At 59.7% G+C, this 17,384-nt stretch overlaps 4 protein-coding genes across 14 annotated transcripts; 3 read left to right on the top strand and 1 right to left on the bottom strand.

Moving 5' to 3' along the window:
* Positions 1-42: 42 nt before the first annotated feature.
* On the bottom strand, positions 43-3,895 carry CA14 (carbonic anhydrase 14). 9 transcript variants are annotated; one of them, XM_085082372.1, is made up of 11 exons: positions 3,030-3,895; positions 2,880-2,900; positions 2,017-2,196; positions 1,806-1,948; positions 1,222-1,317; positions 1,085-1,151; positions 842-999; positions 637-766; positions 510-530; positions 351-435; positions 81-254 (listed from the first exon to the last, which is right to left on the bottom strand). In XM_085082372.1, the coding sequence occupies exons 1-11, from the start codon at positions 3,079-3,081 to the stop codon at positions 173-175; spliced, it is 1,035 nt and encodes a 344-aa protein (XP_084938498.1). In that variant the 5' UTR covers positions 3,082-3,895; the 3' UTR covers positions 81-172. The 9 variants fall into 9 exon arrangements, with proteins under 9 accessions (XP_084938492.1, XP_084938491.1, XP_084938490.1 ...); XM_085082371.1 differs by having other exon boundaries at positions 81-257; XM_085082366.1 differs by having other exon boundaries at positions 43-257; positions 351-530.
* Positions 3,896-4,050: 155 nt separating this feature from the next.
* On the top strand, positions 4,051-6,444 carry CIART (circadian associated repressor of transcription). Of its 2 annotated transcripts, XM_085082385.1 has the most exons (5): positions 4,051-4,348; positions 4,876-5,168; positions 5,425-5,500; positions 5,604-5,682; positions 5,779-6,444. In XM_085082385.1, exons 2-5 carry the CDS (start codon positions 4,935-4,937, stop codon positions 6,050-6,052), a joined length of 663 nt encoding a protein of 220 aa, XP_084938511.1. In that variant the 5' UTR covers positions 4,051-4,348; positions 4,876-4,934; the 3' UTR covers positions 6,053-6,444. The 2 variants fall into 2 exon arrangements, with proteins under 2 accessions (XP_084938511.1, XP_084938510.1); XM_085082384.1 differs by lacking the exon at positions 4,051-4,348 and having other exon boundaries at positions 4,617-5,168.
* Positions 6,445-6,683: 239 nt separating this feature from the next.
* Positions 6,684-8,013, top strand: MRPS21 (mitochondrial ribosomal protein S21). Of its 2 annotated transcripts, none has more exons than XM_085082399.1 (3): positions 6,684-6,814; positions 7,199-7,288; positions 7,797-8,013. In XM_085082399.1, exons 2-3 carry the CDS (start codon positions 7,206-7,208, stop codon positions 7,975-7,977), a joined length of 264 nt encoding a protein of 87 aa, XP_084938525.1. In that variant the 5' UTR covers positions 6,684-6,814; positions 7,199-7,205; the 3' UTR covers positions 7,978-8,013. The 2 variants fall into 2 exon arrangements, with proteins under 2 accessions (XP_084938525.1, XP_084938524.1); XM_085082398.1 differs by having other exon boundaries at positions 6,714-6,814; positions 7,196-7,288.
* A 113-nt stretch (positions 8,014-8,126) lies between these two features.
* PRPF3 (pre-mRNA processing factor 3) lies at positions 8,127-17,300 on the top strand. The gene is made up of 16 exons (XM_085082359.1): positions 8,127-8,250; positions 9,516-9,697; positions 10,153-10,283; positions 12,697-12,843; positions 12,956-13,039; positions 13,157-13,377; positions 13,697-14,003; positions 14,605-14,771; positions 15,224-15,306; positions 15,454-15,597; positions 15,782-15,881; positions 15,987-16,100; positions 16,244-16,362; positions 16,639-16,722; positions 16,808-16,869; positions 17,049-17,300. Exons 2-16 carry the CDS (start codon positions 9,553-9,555, stop codon positions 17,193-17,195), a joined length of 2,055 nt encoding a protein of 684 aa, XP_084938485.1. The 5' UTR covers positions 8,127-8,250; positions 9,516-9,552; the 3' UTR covers positions 17,196-17,300.
* Positions 17,301-17,384: the final 84 nt, after the last annotated feature.

Below are 17,384 nucleotides of genomic sequence, written 5' to 3' on the forward strand. Positions count from 1 at the left end.
TCTCCTCCACCACGGGGTGATGGGATCCAGCCCCAAAGCCCCTCAAAGGCCCCCGTTCCTTCCCCACAAAGAGCCACCAGGAGGGCAAAATGGCTTTATTTGCAGTGGGGCTGTGGGCAGGGGACTGGGGAATGGTGGGGGGCCCCTCCCAGCTCCCAGCCCAGCCCAGGGGTCAGCGGGAATGTCCTGTGTCCGCTGGGGAGCGGCGGGAGGAGGCCTTGAACACGACGTCCTGTGCTTGTGCCTGCCTTGCACTGCTGGGGCAGAAACCAGGGTGAGGGGAGAGCTTCTCTATGGACATTGGGGCCCCCTGCAGTGGGGCTCCCTCTGAGGGTGTGGGGGGGTCTCACCGCATCCGCTTGGCCCCAAAGTGGACAGCAAGGAAGAGGACAACGCAGCCAGCAATGGCACCAAAGATGATTGCGATGACTTCACCTGTGTGATGCCGGGGGCAGGATCAGGGGGGTCCAGGGGTGACCCCCCAGCCCAGCCCTTTGGCCTGGCCCTACCTGTGGAATATCCCTCTGGCTCTGCAAGGGAAAGGCCAGGGTCAGGGACAGCACCTTGTGCCCAGCCAGGGCTCCAGAAGCCGTGTGAGGAGTGCAGGAGGCCCTTCCCACCACTCCCCCCACTCACCCCTGGGGAACGAAGCAAGCACTGGGCGCTGGTTCAGCTCCTGTGGGGCCCGGAAATTGTCCACCAGGAGCCGGGGCTCCTCCAGCTCGGCCTCTTCCGTGGAGTAAAGGCTTCCCTGGAGCTGCTCCAGCTGGAAGGGGAAGGGGGGAGTGCTGGGGATGTGTGCTCCCCAAACCCGGGGCTTTCCCCCCCGAACAGGTCCTACCTGGGCCCGGCTGATGTAGACAGGCTGCGGGAAGAGGGTCCAGAGGACGCTCTGGAAGCAGGGTGGGGTGGTCAGGGACCCATTGTACCGGTAGTAGTGGTTGAGGTGTGTGGGCAGCAGGTCCCGGATGCTGAAGGCAGGGATGGCCACTGTCTGCCCTATGAGGGGGAGTAGTCTGGGGTACCGGGAGGGGGATTTGGGGTCCCCCCACTATCTCCCCACACCACCATTTCCCTCCCTCACCTGCATAGCGGATGCTGCCAAGGTGCCTCAGGATGTTGTCGTAGGCAGGGTGGGGGTCATCTCCCACCTAGGGGAGTGAGGGGGGTGGTCAGTGAGGGGCTGGGGGAGCCGGGGAGGCGTCGGTAGGGAGTCCGTACCTCCAGGAGGACGCCGAGCACAGCCAGCCCGCCGGGATGGTGCTGCGCCACACTGGCATCGGCGAAACGCTCGGCATCAAAGTGTACCACGTGCATCTGCAGCACAGCAGGGACCCCCTGAGCCCCCAGCAGCAGCCCTGCCAGTCCCAGGTTGGCGCCCCCCCAACCCCTGCCCCAGCTCCTATCCTGCACCACTGCCTGCGCCCATCCCAGCACTTCTCACAACGCTCAGACCTGCTGCCCACTCCTGGGCCTGGACCAGGAGTCCACTCCCACTCCCATTTCTCACCCATTTCTCCTTCTGCACCCCATCCTGTCCCTGCATTCATTTCTCATTCCGGGACCCATTTCCCTCATCAGGACCCCTTTCCCATTCCTTGCAGCAAATTCCTACAATGCAAACCCATTATCCACGCTGTTTCCATGCTGTTTCCCACACCAACACCCCTTCCCATTTCCCACACAATTCCCCTGCCATTTCTTGACCCCCGGCCTGTTCCCATCCTCGTTTCCCACTCCATTCCTAAGCCATTTCCTGCCCCCAGACCCATTTGCAGAGCTGTTCCCTGGCTGGCCCCCAGTACCTCAGCAGGGGCACGGTGCCCATCCAGCAGATGCTCAGCACCAGCAGCGTGGCCAGGCCGACCCCAGTGGAAGTGCAGCTGCACGGCAGTGAAGGTGTGGGACAGCCCCCGGAGCCGTAGGGACGGTGGCAGTGCCAGCACAGCTGTGGGGCAGGGGGTCAGCAGAGTTGGGACACTGGGGACTCCCTGGTTCTCCCCTCTTGGTGCTCACCAGTGTGGCCGTTGTTGGCGAGCGTCAAGCGGGGACTCTCGGGGTGCTCGTAGCCTTCGGGCTGCAGTGGTGGCAGGGACAGGTCTCGCTGTGCCTGTGCAGTCATGATGTCGATGGGTGACTGAGCCTGGCCTCCGCACTCTGGGTGTTCCTCGTGCCAGTGCTGCTGCCCGTGGGGACCTGGGGGGGGGGATCTGAGTCCAGATGGGACCCCCCCACCTCATCCCAGGGGCTGCTTCACCCAACAGGGCCCCATGACCCAAAACACCCTTGGTGCCCCCCAAACCAGGGCACGGGTGACATTCCCAAGGGCCTCGTTAATCTGCTGGGGACATTTTTTCCGGCCGGCAGAGCGGGGACAAAGCTGAGCCTGCAGGGCTGGGGGGGGCACCCATGGGTCCCCTGGGCCCGGCAGGATGGGGCTTAGTGGGATTTGGCCAAGGCCGGATCCTAATTGGATTTGGCAGCAGGATCCTTATGTAAAGGAGCACAAAGGGACCATTGGAGCGAGGGGGGTGAGGGGGGGCAGGAGGGGGAAAATGGGGGGCTGCACCCATTCGACCCCTGCCTTTCTTTCTCCCCAGGTGTGTAGGCAGGGGAGGTGGGGGGTGTCACCCAGCCCACATCCTGCCCATTTGAGGAGACCCAGGTGTCTGGCGGGGCAAGGAGAGGTGGGGCTGGTCATCCCTCCCTCTACTTCCCATTTGGGGAGACCCAGATATCCAGGATCAAGGGGGGGCTGTCACCCATCCACCTCCCTACCTTCTGGGGGTACCCATGTGAGCCCCTCAGCTCAGGGGGTGTGGGGGGTGGTTTCGGGGTGTGGGGATAAATGGGGGCTCCCTGGGTGGGGCCCCACTCACCCTCGTACGTCCAGTGGGGACCTGTGGGGGAGAGTGGAGACATTGGGGTGGGAGCTCAGCTGAGCCCCCTGGCCCGACATGGGGGCATCTGGGAGGGCTGGGGCTGCACCCCAGAGCGGGATCTGCCAGGGGCACCCCGGGGGGACTCACCAGCGGGCAGGGCAGGGGCCAGGCCCCCCAGCAGCAGCAGCACACTCAGCATGGCGGGGGGCAAGGGGGGCCGGGTTCCACCGGCTCGGCCCTAAATACCCACCCAGGGGGACGGACCCCCCCGGGGGGACGGGGAGGGCTGCAGGGGCCATGCCCGGGGTGTTGGGGTGTGAGGAGGGTGGAGATGGGGCTGTGGGCTTGCAGGGGCTGTGGGCTTGCGAGGTCTGGGTTTGTGGGGTGAGGGGTTTGTGGGACTGGAGTCTGTGGGTCTCTGGAGGGCTTTGAGGGTTTGGGGGGCCTCAGGGGGGCCCTGGGCTTTGTGGAGGGTCGTGGGGTGGGGGCTTGGGGGGATCTGGGGGTCACCCTGGGCCTCATGGTGGGGGAGAGCTGGGCTGAGGGCTCTAGGCATTGGGAGAGATTTTGGGGGAAAGATGAAGGGGTGGGGGTATTGGACTGGGGGCGCTCGGGGGAGCCCAAGGAGACCCAGCAAGCACTCCCCTGCCCCCGCCCCTATCCTGGCTCCGCCCCCTTTCACTGGAGCCACGCCCCCCGGGCGTTCCCTCACGCTCAAGCAGTGACGTCACGCAGGCGCCCACCCCCACGTGGGAGCCCACGCGCCGCCCCGCCCCTGTTATGTAACGGTTGGGGGGCGGGACCGCCACGCCCATTGGCAAAGACGCGCCGCCGGGCCTACCGCCCATTGGCTGGGGGCAGGGGGGCGGTGCCGGTGACGCAGGGGTGTGGCCTGGGACCCCGCAGAACGCGCCCCCAGCCCCCCCCAAACGCCCGCCAGGGGGCGCTGGCAGCGCCGCGTGCCCCGTATGGCCGCGCAGAGGGGGCGTGGCTATAGCCCCGCCCTCCGGCTAATCAGCCCGGGGAGGCGGCACGAGCCAATGGGAATGAGGGGGCGGGGTCTCCCTGGCCGCAGCGGCCAATGGGAGAGGGGTGGGGCGGGGCCCGTCCGGAGGCACGTGCGGCCGCGCACGTGTCCGCGTGGGGCCGCCGCGGGCGGGGCGGGACCAGGACCGGGACCGGGACCGGGACCGGGGACAGACAGACCGGGACACTGGAACAGCGATACCGGTACGGGGACAGCGACCCCGGCACGGGGACACCGGTACACGGGGCAGCGTTACTCTCTCAGCGACACTGACACCGGCACGGGCAGCGGGGACAGCGATCCCAGCACCGGCATCGGGACACTGATACCGGGACAGGAACGGGGACGGTGATACTGGAACAGTGATACCGGCACTGGGTCAGGGACGGGAACAGCGGTACCGGGACACCGGCACCACCGCAGCTGCATCCGTGAGCAGGTGGGACCCAGGGTGACCGGGGCCGGGGGTAGTGCCGGTGACGGGGGTGGGTGATACGGGACTGGGTGGGAGGGTTCCTGGTCGCCGGCATGGGGGCTCCTAGTGCGGGAGCGAGGATCCCCATCACGGGTGAGGCTCCTTCAGGGGGGATCTCAGTCCTGGGGAGGGGGTGGCAGGTGATGGAGTGAAGGGAGCTGGTGCGGGGGGACCTGGGACCGGGCAGTCCTGGATCCGGGGTGTCCCGAGGAGGAAGGTTGCCATACTCGGAGGTCGGGTCCTATGTCCGGGGCTGGGGTTGTCCTGGCACTGAGGATGGTCCTGGTCCTGGGTGAACCGTCCCAGTGCCAGGTGGATCCCTGCACCCCTCATCCTGTCCGAGGAGTTGCCAAATCTGCCCCCCGGGGGCATGGGAGGTGCCACTGGAGGTGTGGGGGTGACAGCCCCATGGGAGAACAAGGCAGTCTCTCTGTCTTCCATTTTTGTCCGATATCCCCCTCTTTTCTCCTGTGTTTCTCTCCCTCCCCCAGGCAGCCTTCTGCTGGAGCTGAACCCAGGGAGAGGCTCCTCTGGGGGAGCCACCCCCGCCATGGAGCCCCCCGCCCGCGCCTGCTCCTGCGGCTCCCCTGCCTCTGACAGTGAGGTCGAGGCTGGCAGCTCCCCCCGGAGCCCCCCCAAACCTGAGCGCAGCCGCAAGCGCCCGGTGGGGCTGGACCGAGCACCTCCTGAATTGCCGCCGTCACCCCGCGGGGGGAAGCGTCCGCGGAAAGGGGAGGGGGGGGATGCCCCTCCCAGCGATGGCGATCGCCTCTTTGCGCAAAAAGTGAGTTTCTGGCAGAAAACGAATGGGCGCCCCTGAAGCTGAGAGGTGAGGGAGGGCTTGGTTCCCTAAAAAGCCTGGGCCTGCCTCAGTTTCCCCATCTGAAAGAGGTGGGTGGGGATGAGTAGGATTTGGGGGCTGAGAGGGCGATAAGTGGGGTTTGAAAGAGTCAGGGAGCATATGAGGGTTGGGAGGGTGCATGACACGCCCTCCCTAGTCTGGTACAGCCCAGTGACCCCCTTCCTCCCCTTTCTCACAGTGCCAGGAGCTTCAGGGCTTTATCCGGCCACTGGCGGAGCTGCTGGAGGGGCTGCGGCGGGGCCGGTACGACAGAGGTGGGTGTCCTCCCACACCCTCTTCCCTCTCCCGGACACCCTCTTCCCCACCAGACACCCCTTTCCCCTTGTGGAGGAGTCACACAATTTTGGGACTCCCCAGGGCTGAGCAGCTTCCAGCAGAGTGTGGCCATGGACCGGCTCCAGCGGATCATTGGGGTCCTGCAGAAGCCAGAAATGGGGTGAGTGTCCCCTAGACGTCCCCGGGGGGTGGGCACAGGGACACTCCCGTAGGTGCCCCACCTCTGCAAAGGGTGACAGGAGCTCTCTCCCCGCAGTGCCCGGTACTTGGGGACGCTGCTGCAGGTGGAGGCGATGCTGCGGCTCTGGTTCCCCCACGTCGCTTCCAAACCTGCGCTGGACCCGGCTCCCCCTGCAGCTTCCCCGCGCCGCCGCCCCCCTGCCGGCCCCCCAGGGGCGCCCCGGTGCCGCCGCCTGCCTGGGGACCTCCCCCTCGCCAGCTCCGCGGGGATGGCGGGGAGGTTACAGCAGGGGGTGTCCCCCCAGTGCCAGGCCGGGAGCCCCGAGTCCCCCCCGGCGCCGGACGTCTGACGCCCCCCCCGACTCGGGGGGGGAACTCGTCTGCATTTCTTGGTTTTGCCTTTTTTTTTGATTGTTTTTTTACTGGTGGTCAGTGAGACCCGCGGGCGGGCGGGACTGACCGGGGGGGCCCCGAACCCCCCCAGAAGCCCCAACCCGGGGCGGCCGCGTGCCTTGGCCAGAGCGGAGCCCCCTCCCCGCGGAAGCTGGGCCCCTCCAGGCTTGTGCCTTCCCCCGTGGCGTGGGGGGGTTGGGGGTGCGTGGCCCCCCCAGAGTGGTAGGTGGCTGAGGGGTATGGAACCCCGAGGAGTGGGGGTCGGAGGGTGTGGTGGCCTCCCCGAATGGGGCTGTCCCACAGCCGGCCCTGCTGGAAGCAATAAATGCCGCGGGAGCGGCCGGGGCCATCCGGTGTCGTGTCCTCTGTCCCCTGGGAGGGCCGGGGGGCGGTTCGCAGGGGTGGGATCCTGTCCCTGAGGGAGTCCTGTCCCCAGGGGGCTCAGAGCCGCCCCAAGCCCTTAGTGCCATTTTGTCCCCCTCCCCTGCGGGACTCTGAGTGCCCACGCTACCTCTGGTCCCGGCTACAGGCAGGGTCGGCGGGAGGGAGAGGCCCGGGACCCCCACAGGCCCCGCGTGTCACCCCCGGTCCCGCTACCTCGAATCCTAACCCCGGCTCTGCCCCGCCGGAAGTCCCTGGTGCACCGGAAGTCCCTCCCGACGGAAGTGCTTCCACAGCCACTTCTGGTCCGGGCGCGGAGCGGCCGCCGCTTCACCGGGGTCAGTTGGGGATGGGACCGGGACCGGGACCGGGACCGGGACAGAGATCCTTCGGGCGGGGCCCTACCGGAAGCGGCTTGACCAGGGCCAGCCGGGGGTGGGAGGAGGCCCGGGGCAGGGGCGGCGCCCCGCCAGGACCGTTCGTGGAGCGGGGGGTCCCTGCTGTGTTTCCCTGGGGCTGTGCGGGAAGGACCGGCCTCTTCATGTTCCCGGGAGCGGGGTGGGAAGGAGAGGCGCCTCTGTGTCCCCTGGAGTGGGGTGGGAAGGACCGGTCCCTCTCTGTACCCGGGGGCTCCCTGCCGTGTCCTGGGGCGGGGGAGCAGGAGGGGCTGGCTCCTCCGAGCCCCGGGGTCGCCCGGTTCCAGCCGCCCCGTCCCGCAGCAGCGCAGCCATGGCGAACCACCTGCGCTTCGTGGGCCGCACTGTGATGGTGCCGAACGGCAACGTGGAGGCGGCGTACGGCGTCCTCAACAGGTGAGCATAGCGGGGAGCCGCGGGGCCAGGGCTCTACAGCCCGGGCGGGGTTTGGGCCCGGAGAGGCCCCAGTTCCTTTACGAACTGGGTTCAGAACCGGAATTTCTGGAGCAGAAAGTTGACGTGAGGGTCATGCCGGCCTTTTCCCGTCAGCTCCATGTCCCGCCCCCTCTTAGGATGCGGGTGTAACTAGCGCGAAATAAAGGAATAACTCAGCACAAAACCAGGCGAGGGGCGGCGCTGTTCCTTGGAAAGCGGAGGAGGCGATCCCATCGCTGAGCTGTGCGCTCCTGCACACACCTTCCTTTTTCCCAACTTGAACGAAGCTCGGAGTGGGATGCCTTTCCCTCCTCACTCTCCTCATGGATGGACGGCGAGGAGAACGAGCGGAGGGTCCCCATAGAAACCAAGTTGTGCCCGGTGTTTGCAGCGTGGAGTGGTTGATCCTCCCTCCTCGCGCATTACAGAACCTTTCCTGCCCCTGTCACCGCTCTCTCCCTTCCCGCAGGATCCTGGCGCAGGACGGCGTGGCCGAGGCCGTGCGGCGCTCCCGGTACTACGAGAAGCCGTGCCGGGCGCGGCGGCGGCGCGCGTTCGAGGCGTGCCGGCGGGTGTACTGCACCGAGATGGCCCGCAAGATCGCCTTCCTGGCGCGGAGCAGCCGGCAGGACCCGTGGCTGGGCTGCTAAGAGGGGCCGGTCCCAATAAAGGCCCTCTCACTCTGATCCCGGTTAATTGACTCTGGTTAATGACAGCGCGGGGAAGGGGGCGGGGCTGAGCGCGCGCTGGGCTCCGCCCCCCTGCCCGAGTTCGCCCCACCGAGCGCGCGCGCCCCGGGACCCCTCCTTCCCCTTCCCAGCACTTCCCGCGCGCTTCGCCGCGCACGCGCCGCACGGCCGTTTCCGCTTCCGCCCCGACGCGCCGTCACCGTCAGGGGCCGCCGGGCCGGGACCGGGACCGGGGTGAGGAAACGGGGCCTGTGAGGAAAACGGGCACCCCGGAGGGCGTGGAGGGAACGGGGAAAGCGGGCGGGCTGCCGGGAGGGAGGGAGGCGGTGGCGGAGGTGGCCCCGGGCTCGGCCCGCGGAGCCTCTGGCCCGGCGTGCCGCGCTGAGGGGGCCGGGCCGGGCCCCGGTTGAAGCTCCGCGGCAGCGGGGGCTGCCGGGCCCTGCGGGGCCGCTGAGGTACGCGGGACCGGGGTTGGCGGGAGCCCCATGTCTCCGGCACGACCGAGCTCCGTCCGTCCATGTGAGGCCGAACGACGCGGCAGAGCCCCGGCGCGGTCGGGCGGTGCTCGGGTACACATTCATTGATACTGATGTGGGTTGCGGGGGTTGTGTCCCCCCGGGCCTTGGGAGCGCTGCGGCTGCTGGAGCTGCTTCCCACGGGCACGGCTCTGCTCTCCCGGTGTTCCCAGGAAAACACCTGTAAAACTGCTGCTTGCCTTGCAGCTCTTGCTGGCGGTCAGGTCGAATGGAGGCTGAACTGGCTCTAGATATAGCGAGTTCTGTGGTTTATTACGGACGTGCTCAGATCTGTTGAGGTGTCGGGGCTCTAATGAGTTAGTTCTGCTTGTCCTGACCTTCTGCAGGGTCAAAACTCGTGGGGGAAACGCCAGGATCTGGGTTTGGGCTCTATTTGAACTGTTTTTAAGGAAGCTGCCAGGAAAAGTAGAACCCGCCGAGGTTTTCCAGGCTGTGGAGGGAGCCTGGGCCCTGCAGGAAGCAGCAGTCACCTCCTGGAACTGCTCACGGAGCTGAAATTCAGGGGATCGGTGTTAGACCTCCGGGGCCCCATTCCCAGGTCCAGGAAGGATAACTGAACCCTAGGATCCCATTTTCAGGTCAGGCAGGACAACAGTGCCTGGTGTCCATTGCCACGTTGGTGCTGTGGCCCCACAGCACTCCTGTGAGAGAGACTGCTGCGGTCGAGCTCATCCCTAAGGAGATTTCGCCTGTAGTTCCCAGATCCGATTAGGGCCCCAAGCCAGTTAAACACAGTTGCAGTCTCAGCCCAGGCTGTGAGCAGTGCAGCATGTGAGGGGACACGACGGCGTCAGGACCTTCCTCCTCACGGGGCTTGGCTCATTTTAGCCCTAGGTTTAAAAACAAGGAAGCACAAGTTGTCTCTTAAGAACTTTTCCCACTTGTGAGCCTGATCCTGAGGGAGAAGAGCATGGAGGTGACGATGCCCTAGGACCCTGTTTTATGGCATGTGTCTCCTTCTAGGTCTGAGCCAGGTGGTTCCGCTCAGCCCCAGGCAGAAATGTCGCTGTCCAAGCGGGAGCTGGACGAGCTGAAGCCATGGATCGAGAAGACGGTGAAGCGCGTGCTGGGCTTCTCAGAGCCCACCGTGGTCACTGCGGCACTCAACTGCGTCGGGAAGGGCATGGACAAGAAGAAAGCAGCCGGTATGTCCTGCAGGGGGTTTGTAAAACAGCCCAAACCCAAAGTGGAGGGGCAGGGGCACAGGGCAATTCTCTCAACCTCTCTGTGAGGTGAGTATGGGCAAGACATGACGGGAAGCCTCGGAATACATTACAGTATCTGATAAGTATGAGCTAATTCCTTGTTCAAGGAATTTGAAATGGTAATTTAATCAGGGTGGTTTTTTTGCCCATTACAGCCCTAGTTTGTTTCTGCTTGAGGCCCAGACTCCCTTAGTCCCTTAGTTTAAAACTCCTGACAACAGGATCTGCAGATTCCAGAAGCTTCCAGAGCTTCAAAGGCCTCCTTGTGTTTATATGGTTGAATCACTCTCAAATTTAAGTGTTTTACAGCTTTCAAGGAATCTGTGTGGATTCTCCATCCTCCTGCTCACCCCAAGCTCAGAATTTTGCACTGATAGGATTTTCCTCTTTTCCAGACCACCTTAAACCCTTCCTGGATGATTCCACACTACGATTTGTAGACAAGCTCTTTGAGGCAGTGGAAGAAGGACGAAGCTCCCGGCACTCCAAATCCAACAGTGACCGGAACCGGAAGCGGGAGCTAAAGGTGATTATTGATTGGTTTTTCCTTTGGTTGGGTGGTCTGAAGGTAGCATTGGTGCTTTGGCACACTCTCCTCTTCCAGAGAGGTACAGCTCGGAACGTTCAAGAGAAACGACTCCTCTCCATGATGAAGTGTGGGAGCCTTTACCTTGCGGTTCTCTTTCCCAAAGCCAAGGTGGAAGCCTGGCTTTGGCTTTCTGTTAGGTTGGTGGAGTGAATCCATGGGGATCCATTTCCCTTCTCGTTGCTCCTTGTGCTTGTATTTTCATGTGGAGCCTGGGAGAGCTGCTCCCAGTGACTTCCATTGCTTTCTGTGCCCGGACGCACTGCGTGGGGCTCTGCAGTGGATAATCTGGTGGGTTTCCATTTCCTTTCTCCACCCAGAATCAACAACAGGTGATTTTTGGCAACTCCTGTCCTAGCACAGCATTCATTCCAGCTGTGGTTCCATAGCTCTGGTGTTCCTGCCCTGTCTGGGATGGTGCAAGGCTTGTGCATCCAAAGCTGTTTCTGCTTCTTTTCTTTTCTTGAGGACTTTTCTCTCCATTCTCTAGAATGACATTTTCCCATCACTGCCAAGTCTGACAGGTCCTCTCCGTGCTGTTCCCACTCACAGTGATTTTCCTTTCACTCTTTCCAAAGTTCCTATTTTATGGCAGTCTGAGCTTCCCTGACACTTTTAATTAGCACTGAACCTTGGTGAGCCAGAACAATCCCACTCAGGATCTGAATCTCTTTGGGAGTGTTGAGACAAGCTGCTTCCACTCCCTGTTTACTGTTAGAAACTTGCTTTTCTTTTCTCCATGGCAGTGGGTGCTGAGCTGGTCCCTGGGACTATGGGAATGTGATGGTCGAGCGAGGCCAGGGGTCCAGCTGCTCCCCTTGGCCTGCTCAGGGGCATGGCAGAGATGGGGATATTGGCATTGCAATCACTTGATGGTGGCAGGAGTGGTGACAGCCCGGTGGGGTGGCTGCAGGTGCTGGCAGACAGGATCTGGTGCTGGCAGCAGGAGCAGGCCTAGGGGTGCAGCAGGGGACCTTCCCCAGTGAAGCCACAGGGATGTCTGGCCTGAGTAATGCTGGTGTTCCTGGCTCCTGGCTGAGCCAGAAGCTGGGCTGGGTAGTGACAGCAGAAACTGATCATTCTTCTCTTGGCTCCTGGTGTGGAGAGAGATGTCCTCCCTACCAAATCCTCACTTTTCTCTCTGGAGTCACATTCCTTGGAGCTTTTTCATCATGCTCTGGGTCTCTCTGGACCCTGTAGGAACACAAACGGGTCTCTGAGGTGGTCAGATTGTGGCAACACTTTCAGACTGACTGACCCTGCGCCAGCACCGGCTGTGGAGAGGAATTTGTCCGGGCACATGTAGGTCCCATAGCATTGGGCAGTGATGATTGCCAGTGCCACTTGCTGGGCCGCTTCCCACTCCTCGGTTCACTCTGGGGTAGGTCATTGCTTGGGAAGGTCAGGAACTGAACGTAAAGTTTCCACACTTTATACTATGGGCAAGTCCTTTCTCTTGAACTTGTAGGTTTTCCAAGAAGTACCTGTGTGGCTGAGGAAGTGTCCTTGTAGGATATGAACCGTTATAGTGAAGAAGGGATTGCAACTAACGCTTACAACCGGTGTGTATATTTTCTTTTCAAATAACACCTTGACACACACACTACAGTAACCCACCGCACGGACAGATCCAGGTTTCCATACACAAGCCAGGCACTGACGATGGCATCAACGGCCACAGCCAAAGGAGCTGGGCTGGGCCTGACCAGAGCTCTGTAGGAAATGTACTGTGCCTTTTGTTTGGTGACCTGATGCTGCAGGAAGCCCATCAATGGGGTCATTGCTCCATGTCCTCTCTGAGCTGTGCTTCTCTGGAGTGGCTCTGGCCTTGGATCTGAGCTGGAGTGGTCTGTGCTGGAGTGTGAGGCAATGCTGCAGGTGTCCCAACCCTCCCTGGGTCCAGGGCCACATCCTCCTTTTGGGAGGACTGCATGGTAGGACAGCACGGATTCCTTCACCAACCCCTCTGAAGCTGGTGGAAGACATGGAAGCATTTTTATCCCAGTCAGGTCAGCTCTGGGCAGGCTTTTTCCATCTTTCTGTGTCGCTGAGACCTTAAATTTCTTCAGTGCCACTCCCCTGCTCTGAGTACCCAAGGGAATGGTGGTCTCTGTTACACAGGCGCATCCCTGCAATGTCTCCTGTCCTTCATGCTCTTGCATGGACATCATTGGTGTTTCTCTGCTGGGGGACCAGGGCCCAGGCTCAGTGTGGGCTTGGCCTTCACATGGTGCCCCAGAATTCTGCTGTACGAAGCTGGAGCTGAGACATGCTGGTGGTTTCTCATCTCAAATCCTGGTCTGGGAGGAGAACGCTCAGTTCTAACCACAGCTTTCTCCTTTCTTTACATTAGGATGTGTTTGGTGATGACTCTGAGGTGTCCAAGGAATCTTCTGGCGTCAAGAAGCGGCGTATCCCACGGTTTGAGGAGGTTGAGGATGAGCCTGAAGTCATTCCAGGCCCACCGTCAGAGAGCCCAGGGATGCTGACTAAACTCCAGGTCTGTCTAGCTAGGCTGTGTCCCAACATGGTATAGAGTTTATCCTAACTTGTATCCCAAATGGAGGAATCATATCCAATGGTAAAGAAGAACTCGCTGTGTTTTCCCACAGATCAAACAGATGATGGAGGCAGCTACCCGGCAGATTGAAGAGAGGAAAAAGCAGCTGAGTTTCATCAGTCCTCCAACACCACAGGTACCTGCTGGAGGCAACAGGCAAATCCCCCACATCCCTGGTCCCTGTTTCAGCTGTGATATGTTGGCCTGGGTTTGCTGGAACTCGCATGGAACAAAACTTCTTTTCTGTCAACAGCCCAAAATTTCTTCTTCATCCCAATCGGAACGGCTCCCCATTGGCAACACAATTCAGCCCTCGCAGGCAGCCACATTCATGAACGACGCCATTGAGAAGGCCAGGAAAGCTGCAGAGCTGCAGGCCCGGATCCAGGCTCAGCTGGCCCTGAAACCAGGGCTCATTGGCAATGCCAACATGGTGGGGCTGGCCAACCTTCATGCTATGGGCATTGCACCACCGTGAGTACCCAATCCCAGCGGGATGAATGCTGGAATGTTGGAATGCTGGGCAAGGGCTGGCCAAAGGTTTCTCCAGTGCTGTTGGTTCCCCAGCAATGGCGTTAACTGCTGCTGAAGGGACAAATTTCATACTAAAGAAGTGAAATGGAGGTTCCCCCTCCCCTGGCCAAGATTCCCAATTTGTTCACACAAGGTTGGAGTCCCTTCTAGCAGCACAGATGAGCTGTAAAAATATGGAAACCATGGGAATAAGTTCACATTTCCTTTGAATTAGTGCTGTATTCGCATTTTAGTGCAACATATCTTGTCCTGCCCCAAGGAAAGTGGAGCTGAAGGACCAGACCAAGCCAACGCCACTGATCCTGGATGAACAGGGCCGGACGGTGGATGCAACCGGGAAGGAGATCGAGCTGACTCACCGCATGCCAACCCTAAAGGCCAACATCCGAGCGGTGAAGAGAGAGCAGTTCAAACAGCAGCTTAAGGAAAAGCCCTCAGAAGACATGGAGTCAAACACATACTTTGACCCTCGGGTCTCCATAACCCCAGCCCAGCGGCAGAAACGCACCTTTAAGTTCCATGAAAAAGGCAAATTTGAGAAAATTGCCCAGAGGTTGCGAACGAAGGTATCAGAGGTCTCATCCTGCTAATGAGAGCATGGGTGGGAGGGGATTCTCCTCTCCTGGAGTGGCTTTGTTCAAGAAGTTTTCCAGTAAAGTCACCTGAAGCTTTTCCTTAAACACCCCATTCTTGTTGGGATGGCATGTGCCCGAGTTTGCACTTGTGTGTAAAGGGTTTTCTCACCACTCTCTTCACCTGTTGAAAGGCAAAACCTCCTTTTTTGACAAAACATTGAATGTTCCCAAGAGAACAGATTCCTCTCTGGCTGAGCGATCAACCTGGAAGTGGAGATTTAAAGGAATTTTGTTAAAATGCCAAGTTCTCGGGGAGAAGGGGAGAGAAAAAGTCCAGGGATGTGGTCCCTAGAAGGAGATGTTCCTTTGGCTATGTTCCATGGTCCTGAAAGGTTCAGAAATAAGAGCAGAGTTTTGGCAGCTTGGGAGCTTCCCTTTGCCTTCCTTTGTGCTGTGTGATTTCTCTTGCAGTCTGTTTCAGGTTGTTTAAAAACCCATATAAATCAACAGGTGATCCATGTTGAGCTTTTCACAGAAGTTCTGCACTTTTGGAATGACCTTTCTGTTCCATTTTCCTCCTCCTCATTCTCAGGCTCAGCTAGAAAAGCTGCAGGCAGAGATCTCCCAGGCTGCCAGGAAAACTGGGATTCACACTTCCACCAAGTTGGCTCTGATCACCCCTAAGAAGGAGCTGAAGGAGGGGGAGATCCCAGAGATCGAGTGGTGGGACTCCTACATCATCCCCAATGGCCTGGATTTGTGAGTATTTCCAGGTGTTGATTGTTCCGCCACAGCCAGAACTCCATGAGCTGCTTGGGGATAACATGGTGGGTCTGGGAAGCATGTGGGGAAATCGGGCCAGATGTTTGTGTGTGAGCATCAAATTCCACCTCTCATCTCCACGATCCAGGCACTGGGTTTGCTCCCAAAATTTCTCTGTTGGCTGCAGTAGGCAGCTGCTGTGGAGTTATGGGGATATTTTAGCCCAAAGTTGGGGACATTTGGTTTTGTTTCAAGCATGAGCATTCTGCACGAGTCGTGTTCACAGTGGATGTGCAGACCTGCCTCTGAACCCTGAAATGGGGGGAGACACCTCCACATTAACACCATGTCAGTGCACATCTCCTTTAGGCCATCGAGCTCTGGGTTGGGATTTGTGCAGGAATTCATGCTGGAAATTCTGCCATGATGCCCAGCTCTCTCTTTTCTAGAAAAGGTGGGACGACCTCAAAGAGGGATGAGTATTTTGGGATCACAAACCTAGTGGAGCACCCAGCTCAGCTCAACCCCCCAGGTATGGCCCCTGCGTGGGGGATTTGGTTGTTCAAGCAGCCTCAACCCCTCTGCATGGCGCTGCTGGTGTCCTCCTGGTCCCGTTGGGGTCCCAGTGGGGCCCCGTATCCTCCAGGGCACATTCCTGATGGTTCCATTTCCCTACCAGTGGACAGTGACACACCAGTGACCCTGGGGGTGTATTTAACAAAGAAAGAGCAGAAGAAATTACGGCGCCAGACACGGCGAGAAGCCCAGAAGGAGCTGCAGGAGAAGGTCAGGCTGGGCCTGATGCCACCACCAGAGCCCAAAGGTGAGTGACAGCCAGGCCCTGGCCAGGCATAGATGTATTGGGAATGCTGCAGGCAGCGCAGCCTTGGCGAGACTGCACAGATCTGAAATCCACGCAGACAGTGGGTTTATGTGTCTGCAAGTGTTCTGGTGGAAAAAAGGTGTCCAATGGGAGCCCTCCCAGCTCCTCTTCCATTCCCTTGCAGTGAGGATTTCCAACCTGATGCGGGTGCTGGGCACAGAAGCTGTCCAGGACCCAACGAAAGTGGAAGCTCACGTCAGAGCGCAGATGGCCAAGAGACAGAAGTAGGTGGCACCTTGAAGTGGGACATTTTGGGACTTTTTTGGATAGATTTAGTGCTGGTGTTTTGTCTAGGACTGGTCTTTTCAGTGCTACATGTTTGCTTCCAGGGCTCACGAGGAAGCAAATGCGGCAAGGAAGCTCACGGCAGAGCAGCGGAAAGCCAAGAAGGTGAAAAAGCTCAAGGAAGATGTTTCGCAGGGAGTTCACATAGCTGTGTACAGGTGAGTGAGCTCAGGAAGTTCAGAGAGAACTCACAGGTGAGCTCTGTCGCTGGGCCCAGTTGGAGCAGAGGGGCCTCTCAGGGCTGGAATAACAATTCTGGTTTTCCAAAAATATTTGATTATCTTTTTCGTCTTATCCTTAGGGTCCGAAACTTGAGCAATCCGGCAAAAAAATTCAAAATCGAGGCAAATGCTGGGCAGCTGTACCTCACAGGCGTGGTGGTCTTGCACAAAGATGTCAACGTGGTGGTGGTAGAAGGAGGTGAGGCCTTCTAGGCAGGCTTTGGGTCACCACAGAGCATTTTGGAGCTTGCCTCCAGCAAGAAATGCTATGGAAATTGGTGGCAGGGTTAGGGAATGACAAGGAGGTGAGGAGGCAATCAGAAACTCCCTTAATTACATTGCTAACGGGGTTAGCAATGACTGCAGAGTGGAGTAATCCAGTCAGAAAGCCTGGAGCATTCCATGTAGAAGGGAACCTCTGCCAACTGCAGGTTAAGGGATTTTCTGAGAATGTTGAGTCTCGATTCTTCCACAGGCCCAAAAGCACAGAAGAAATTCAAACGTCTTATGCTGCATCGAATAAAGTGGGACGAGCAGACGTCAAACACGAAGGGAGAGGGTGAGTGCTAATGTGCTGGTGTGAGAGGGGGGAGTCCTGCTCCACTTTCAGGGCTAAATGCGCTTTATTGTTGGGATTTTTCCAGATGATGATGAGTCTGATGAGGAGTCTGTTAAGAAAACAAACAAATGCTCTCTGGTTTGGGAGGTGAGTCGTGGTGGTTCCATACCGGGACGGGGCTGAGGTGGGATCCAACTCCCCATCATGTTCCTTGAGCTGTAGCCTGAAAAAACGTGTATTCCCGTGTTCCCCACATTGCCTGGAGCTGCGTTTCCTGCGCAAAGGGTGGGAATTTGGGTGGGACGTCACCCTTTGTCTCCTGCCAGGGCACGGCGAAGGATCGCAGCTTCGGCGAGATGAAGTTCAAGCAGTGCCCCACGGAGAACATGGCACGGGAGCACTTCAAGAAGCACAGTGCCGAGCACTACTGGGACCTGGCACTCAGCGAGTCTGTGCTCGAGTCCACAGACTGAGCCTGGCCACGGCCCTGCGGCCACTCCTGCCCCACAGCCCCTGAGCCGGACAGCTCCCCTCACTCTCCTCAGCACCCCCATTAAAGACATATTTTTTAAAACAAATCGCTGTTGTGTGTTTTCAGGTAAAGGGGGCAAAGGCTGACCTTGCCCCTGCGTTTGATTTTGCTGAGGCAGGGGACAGGAGCC

Source organism: Lichenostomus cassidix, chromosome 25 (assembly GCF_008360975.1).
Source record: "Lichenostomus cassidix isolate B80296 chromosome 25, HeHo_3.0, whole genome shotgun sequence".
NCBI classification, from domain to species: Eukaryota; Metazoa; Chordata; class Aves; order Passeriformes; family Meliphagidae; genus Lichenostomus; species Lichenostomus cassidix.

Excerpts from the sequence above, each read along its gene's own strand:
- CIART (XM_085082384.1), top strand. The coding sequence starts at position 4,755 with ATGGGAGGTGCCACTGGAGGTGTGGGGGTGACAGCCCCATGGGAGAAC. Across the intron at positions 5,501-5,603 it reads GCGGGGCCGGTACGACAGAG|GGCTGAGCAGCTTCCAGCAG; the intron begins GTGGGTGTCCTC and ends GGGACTCCCCAG. Across the intron at positions 5,683-5,778 it reads CTGCAGAAGCCAGAAATGGG|TGCCCGGTACTTGGGGACGC; the intron begins GTGAGTGTCCCC and ends CTCTCCCCGCAG.
- PRPF3 (XM_085082359.1), top strand. The coding sequence starts at position 9,553 with ATGTCGCTGTCCAAGCGGGAGCTGGACGAGCTGAAGCCATGGATCGAG. Across the intron at positions 16,101-16,243 it reads GTTCACATAGCTGTGTACAG|GGTCCGAAACTTGAGCAATC; the intron begins GTGAGTGAGCTC and ends TCTTATCCTTAG. Across the intron at positions 16,870-17,048 it reads AATGCTCTCTGGTTTGGGAG|GGCACGGCGAAGGATCGCAG; the intron begins GTGAGTCGTGGT and ends GTCTCCTGCCAG.
- MRPS21 (XM_085082399.1), top strand. The coding sequence starts at position 7,206 with ATGGCGAACCACCTGCGCTTCGTGGGCCGCACTGTGATGGTGCCGAAC. Across the intron at positions 7,289-7,796 it reads GCGTACGGCGTCCTCAACAG|GATCCTGGCGCAGGACGGCG; the intron begins GTGAGCATAGCG and ends CCCTTCCCGCAG.
- CA14 (XM_085082364.1), bottom strand. The coding sequence starts at position 3,081 with ATGCTGAGTGTGCTGCTGCTGCTGGGGGGCCTGGCCCCTGCCCTGCCC. Across the intron at positions 1,000-1,084 it reads TGGCAGCATCCGCTATGCAG|GGCAGACAGTGGCCATCCCT; the intron begins GTGAGGGAGGGA and ends TCCCCCTCATAG. Across the intron at positions 258-350 it reads TTTGGGGCCAAGCGGATGCG|CAGTGCAAGGCAGGCACAAG; the intron begins GTGAGACCCCCC and ends TTTCTGCCCCAG.